Source organism: Desmodus rotundus, chromosome 1 (genome assembly GCF_022682495.2).
Source record: "Desmodus rotundus isolate HL8 chromosome 1, HLdesRot8A.1, whole genome shotgun sequence".
Lineage (NCBI taxonomy): Eukaryota > Metazoa > Chordata > Mammalia > Chiroptera > Phyllostomidae > Desmodus > Desmodus rotundus.
In genome coordinates, this window is record NC_071387.1 from 72,900,691 (window position 1) to 72,906,690 (window position 6,000).

A 6,000-nucleotide genomic window follows, 5' to 3' on the forward strand; every position below is an offset into this window, starting at 1 on the left:
GAAGAAACTACCTGATTCGTGCACATGCACGCACACACCCGTGGGAGTCACAACAAAGCCAGACCTGCAGGGGTTCTCTAAACTAGGGCTGTTATGCAATGGGCAGGGACACGAGCTTGCCAGCCATAGACGTCCAGGTGATGATTCTTGTGAAGGTTGATATGAGGAAGATGAACCAAGGCAGAAAAGATCTGAAATAAATTGATGAAATTATTCATGAATAAGTAAATGTATGGAGAAATAAAAAATAAATGGGGTAGAAATTTCAGAGCTGTTACATTAAGGAAGATGGATTTTTCTTCATGGAATTTTGCTTCTATAGAGATTACGTTCCAGAGTAAGAATTATTCTGAGGGAGAGAATGATTAACGTTCATGACACCAGAATTTCCACAACTTAGCTGAGGGACAATCTGCCTAATTGGCGTAATTCGAAGAGTGGAAGGCTCGCGGTTGAGTAAATAATGTGTCATCTGGACTAAGCCACTTCCCAGAGCGAAGGAGGGTGCTACTAATTTTGTTGGTGGTACAAGACACATAAACTTACTCCATCCTGGGCAAACCTGGATGCACCTGAACCATCACTGGGCCAAGTCTCCAAAAATCCACAGTTTGAGATTTATCCCATGAGGAGTGAGATTTTTCAGTTGTTATGAAATTTCTGTTAAAGTGCAAACTGTTCTGAAATCTCTGACACCCGAGGCCGCTGGGTGAGTGTTCTGTGCGCACAGCTTCCCCTGAGGCATTCGCTCAGTGTGTGAAATCCTGAGCCCCACTCCCACATGTTCTGACTCCGTGGGTCTAGTGTGGGTCCCAGGAATCCACATTCTGATAATGCAGGTGGTTCCAGCCACTTATGAGAAAAACTACTTCCTTAGACCAGTGCTTCCGCAGCTGTGCTTATGGAACATGCGAGACGTGAATAAATAATACAGGGGAGAGGAATTCTGTGTCAGTTATGTTTGGGAAGCTTCGTGATAAACCTGGTTAAACAGGTTTTTTTTGTTTGTTTGTTTTTAATGGCAAGGCTTCTCAAGATTTACTATGCTAATCCCTGAGACGGAGGTGCAGGAAGTGGCATTTTGCCCAGTACTTTGAGCTTGAAGCAATTTTTTAAAAAATGAAACACTAATATTGTGAGAGATATAGTATCTCAAGGAAAATGCTACCCTGGAAACATAACCCAGTTCTCTCCAGATCAGAATATCTGAGACCAAGATGCTGCAGGAATGATACCTGGGTAAGGAGGGGGTGGGGGGAGATCCCAGATCTACTGGGAGAGAAGAAAGGGGACTTGGATAGGGAGGTGGGAGACCTAACAGAAACTTCCTCGGTGGCATTCATCTGTCTTCCGCTGGTTAAGCTTAACGACCACATATTGAATGGCTACATTCTCCTCTCTTGTTTCCATACCCTACGCTTGGCCGTGCCTGGGACAGCAACACAGCCATAGAGTTAACCTTGTAACTCTGCTTTCAAAGGTATGATCTAATGAGACAGTGCTGGAGGGAGAAGCCGTACGAGAGGCCCTCATTTGCCCAGATATTGGTGTCCTTAAACAGGATGTTAGAAGAACGAAAGGTGAGTATGGAGACCAAGCAGGGGCTCATTAATTGGAATTCTTTGTGTGTGGTTGTTAAAAATAGTTGATACAATTCAACAAGTTCTTCTGGGCATAGCCCTAGGTATTATAGGGATATAAAAGATGTGACCCCCAACTTGGAGGAAGTTACAATTTTGGAGGAAATAAGATCTCTATATGAGATGTAGTCACACACAGAACAACATATATATTTAGCTATTTGAGTTGTAATCTTAAATCTCATCAGCCATGTAGCCTGACCCTTTAACTGTATAGATGAGGCAACAGACTCAGAGGTAAAAGTGACTCACCCAAGGGCACAGGCACACAGTGAGTAGCACCAGAGCGTGGTCTACAGGTTACTATGGGGAGGGTCAAGAATTCTACAAAAATTTCTAGGAGGTAGCCGGCTGTATGTGTCTGGAGTTTAAGAGACTAATCCAGGTGAGGGAAATAGATTTGGAAAGTCATCAAAACCCAAGTGGTGATTAAACTGGAGATGCGGGTGCAATCAAACGGGAGCTGGGAAGCTGAGAAGTGGGCGGAGGAAGGCACTCAGAGAGCTGGGCGTTTCAGGAGGGACCGATGAGAGACAATGAGAGAGAGAGTTCAGAAACTGGGGAAATCTTACTGGGAGAAGTCAAGGGCTACATTCCAGAAAGACAGTTGTCAAATACAGGAACCGAGGACAGAAAAATGTCCCCTAAGTCCCTAGTATTTGAACTGAAACAAGCTAAGGACACCCGAGCATTACTGTAACTGCCCCGGGAAGGCAGCGCTGGGGCAGCCTGCCTCTCTGAACCACTTTTGCTCTCCTAGACCTACGTGAATACCACGCTCTACGAGAAGTTTACCTACGCAGGGATCGACTGCTCTGCTGAAGAAGCCGCCTAGAACAGACCATGGTCGTCTGTACGTGCTGTTTCCCCTTCATGGGCGGGAGAGACCCTCCATACCTTGATGCCAAGGAAGCAAGCAAGCCTCTGCCAGAAGAGGAGACCTGGAACACTGAAGTGTACATATATTGCTGTGTGCCTGGGACTTTCACCACAAAGACCCCCGTGTGTGAATCTGTCGTACACTCTGACTCTAAAAGAACTGTAAATACTGTTTTGAGTAAGAATGTACTGAAATCAGAATGCCTGTTTGTGGTTTCATATGCAATAATATATTTTTCTAAATATGTGGATTTTAAAGGAAGGTGGGAAAGTACAATGACTGCAATGCATAACTCATTATTGTCCTAGATATTTTTGATATTTACCTGTATACTGAATGCTATAAAATGTTTTGCTGTATAGAAGTAAAATATTGTTAACAAACCTAACACTGACCCTGATAGCACAGGTAACAAAAGTGGAGGAGTTGTGTGACTCTTGACAGGACATGGGTTAACATTAAAGAGACTGAAAATCCGTGCGACGTAAACCAGACTCTTCCCTCGCCCGTCCCTCCCGCCCCCGAGCGGTGGAAGCCGCCCACTTTCACAGAAGCGGGCACAGCTTGGGTCACGTGTCTGCAGTGCCCACAGTCAGTCCAGAATGTCAACGCCTGGAAACAGACTTAACTCTCATTCCTGACATGCCCAAGGCCTTTTAGGTCTATATAAATAAGTTTAAAAGATAAATTAATGAGACTTGGTTTTCGTTTCTCTGGTAACACTGATTTGTATATTTGAAGAAATTAAAATAGGAGGCCTGGAGTTATACTGGGGACACATGGGACGTTCACCATGTCAAATCAACATCCCGAATGTATTGCACATTGTAAAACTTTTTTAGTTTTGACTGGTTACACGTTTATCATTTTATACAGTAAGTGAATAAATGTCTTGCCTACCCACTTGTTTGTCCAAGAATGTGTCTCCTAGGTGTTTCCAAAGGTCTTCACTGTACTTTAAAGAAAGACACCTCACATGATCATTCTCTCACTTGTCAGTGGCATGCAGGTAGAGCGGTGCTGAGTATCCTCCACCAGGCGCGGTATGTCACCCTCACAGGGGGAAACATCTTCTAGAAGTGTTCCACCGTCTAGTCCATGTTCTTGTACCAAAGCAGCACACCACTGCTAGTGTTCCCGTGTGAATGGAGGGCTCAGTACTGGAATCCCTGTCAATTGTGTTACAAAGTTAAACAGTCAACACGCCACATCGAGTTCCATATTCCTGCGACCTAATCAATCGTCTGTGTTTGGAAACAATGACCAGGAACCTGAATTTATCCCAGAGGCTTTTCATTTACTATAGCATATTCAAGTGGAGACAGAGCAAAAAGCAAGACTGCTGGTATGCCAATTATTTAATCAAGTACGTGGAAACTCAAAAAAGGACTGAGGAAAATAGGTCCAAACGCAGTTGGCGCTTGAACATCATAGTGGGGGGAGGGGTGCGATTAGGGGTGCTGCTCCCTGAGTAGTTGGAAATCCATGTATAATTTTTGATTCCCCCCAAACAGATAGCCTACTGTCAACCTGAAGCCTTATTGGTAACATAAACAGTCAATTAACAAAGCAGATAATGTAAATTAAAGACCCTCAGCAAGATGGCATTGGTGTCTAATAGACATATAGAATAAAAAATAAAGACCATAGGATAAAATCTGTATTGTATATAATTAATAACAGAGTCAGAGGAATGCCCATATATTAAGTATATTTAGAGACATAGCATAGTAACATAATTTTAACATTCAAAATTAACATTCCCATCTTGTATATGGGAGGGTCCACATGGATATGCATGAATATACAGAGTAACCAACCTCTATTCCCAGCCAGGCATTGGGAAACTGTGTGTATACCAGACCACTAACAGGATAGTTGGTGGGTGTACTTGTTACATTTGATTAACTTGTTTAAAGTTGGGCATACTTCATTAGAAAAACCAAAAGGAGAAAAATAGTTCTGAGAGCAAGACATACCAATCTGGTGTAAAGCAAGCACACGTATAATGAACCTACTGATTTAGAGCCATATTTCTAACAGCACACACCCATGATTTACTCTGGGTCAGATAACCTGGGCCCAGTCAATTTTAGAATCTCACTTGTTTGAAATAAAAGCACATATGAAAGAGGTACCATATTTTTCAGACTATAAGACTCACTTTCCCCCCAAATTTGAGAGGAAAATGGGGGTGCATCTTATAGTCTGAATGTAGCTTCCCTGGCTCACTGGGGGTGGGGGGTAGCGGTCGAGTGGGGTCACAGGAGGCAGGAGCAGGGTCGCTGCTGCAGGAAGCTGGCAGTGGCAGCAGTAGGGCGATGCTGAGGGCCCTGGGCTGGGAGGAGGGTTGTCCCCACAGTGCGAAGCAAGGGAGGCAGGAGCAGAGTCCCCACTGCAGCATACCATAGTGCTAGGGAGGGAGGTAAGGGGGGTACAGGTGGTGCAGGCACTCGAACATGCCTCCATCACGTGACTGGTGTGTCCCCCATTAACATTAACACAGGCAAATTCCACTGCTGGGTCACCTGTCAATGTGGCCCTGCAGCTGTTGCAAAACTACAACTCCCATCATGCTTGGACAGGTTGGGATGATGGGAGCTGTAATTCGGCAACAGCTGCAGAGCCACACAGGTTGTACAAAATTGCTGTCCCCATACAAGAGTGTGGCACAACCTGTGGCCCTCCAGCAGCAGATCCCCCCATAGCAGTGTCAGCAATGCCTTAGACGGCTCTGAAGATGACACCCTCTATGAACAGAGTGAAGACAGTGATGCTAGTGATTCTGAGGAACTGAGCTTCACAAATGTGGACAGTGGTGACGAGGAATTCTTGGGAGTTCCCTGATGATTAGAGGAGTTTCCGTACTTAAAGCTTAAAGTCAGTAATAATGGTTGTTAATGCTGCTGTTGAGTTCTGCCACATTTACATTGGTGAAATATTATGTTATTTATGTTATTAAATATTTTACCACATTTTTTGCTTCAAAAATTTTTTTCCTATTTTCCTCCTCTAGAACCTAGGTGCATCTTATGGTCCAAAATATATGGTACTCAGCAGACTTTAGGATGGAATTAGAGTTCCATACCAACTAAAGTTTTATGCTTGAAAGCAAATGCTAGGCTCTCACCTGCTGAACCATTATCTAGCCACTGTTCTCAGGGTAATTGCTGTTTCGATGCCCATGGAATACCCAACACTATACAAGGCAGTGGGCATTTAATGCCTTTTACACAAGCAGATGCTTTAACCTCCATGGGTTTAGAAAACCCACAGAGAGTAATCCACCATAAGCATTTCACACAGCAGACTTTTACCAAGACTCCATGGTTTGTTCAGTCAAGTCAGACAAGATTCTGATAGTAATAATAAGTAAATGGGTTCCTACCATTATTCTGAATGATTCTCTGCATGTAGTCAGCCACTAGACTCTTCAGGGATCTTTTGTGAGGCAAGCCTAGCCAATGAGGAAACATGACT

At 44.0% G+C, this 6,000-nt stretch overlaps 1 protein-coding gene across 3 annotated transcripts in view; it reads left to right on the plus strand.

The window, feature by feature from the left end:
- TEK (TEK receptor tyrosine kinase) overlaps positions 1-3,423 on the plus strand; it is a 112,650-nt gene extending 109,227 nt beyond the window's left edge. For all 3 annotated transcript variants that reach the window (XM_045193719.3, XM_045193718.3, XM_045193716.3), the window contains exons 22-23: positions 1,481-1,580; positions 2,401-3,423. In XM_045193719.3, the coding sequence (XP_045049654.2) occupies positions 1,481-1,580; positions 2,401-2,475 (175 nt within the window). In that variant the 3' untranslated portion in view covers positions 2,476-3,423. The remainder of the gene's footprint in view (positions 1-1,480; positions 1,581-2,400) is intronic.
- Positions 3,424-6,000: the final 2,577 nt, after the last annotated feature.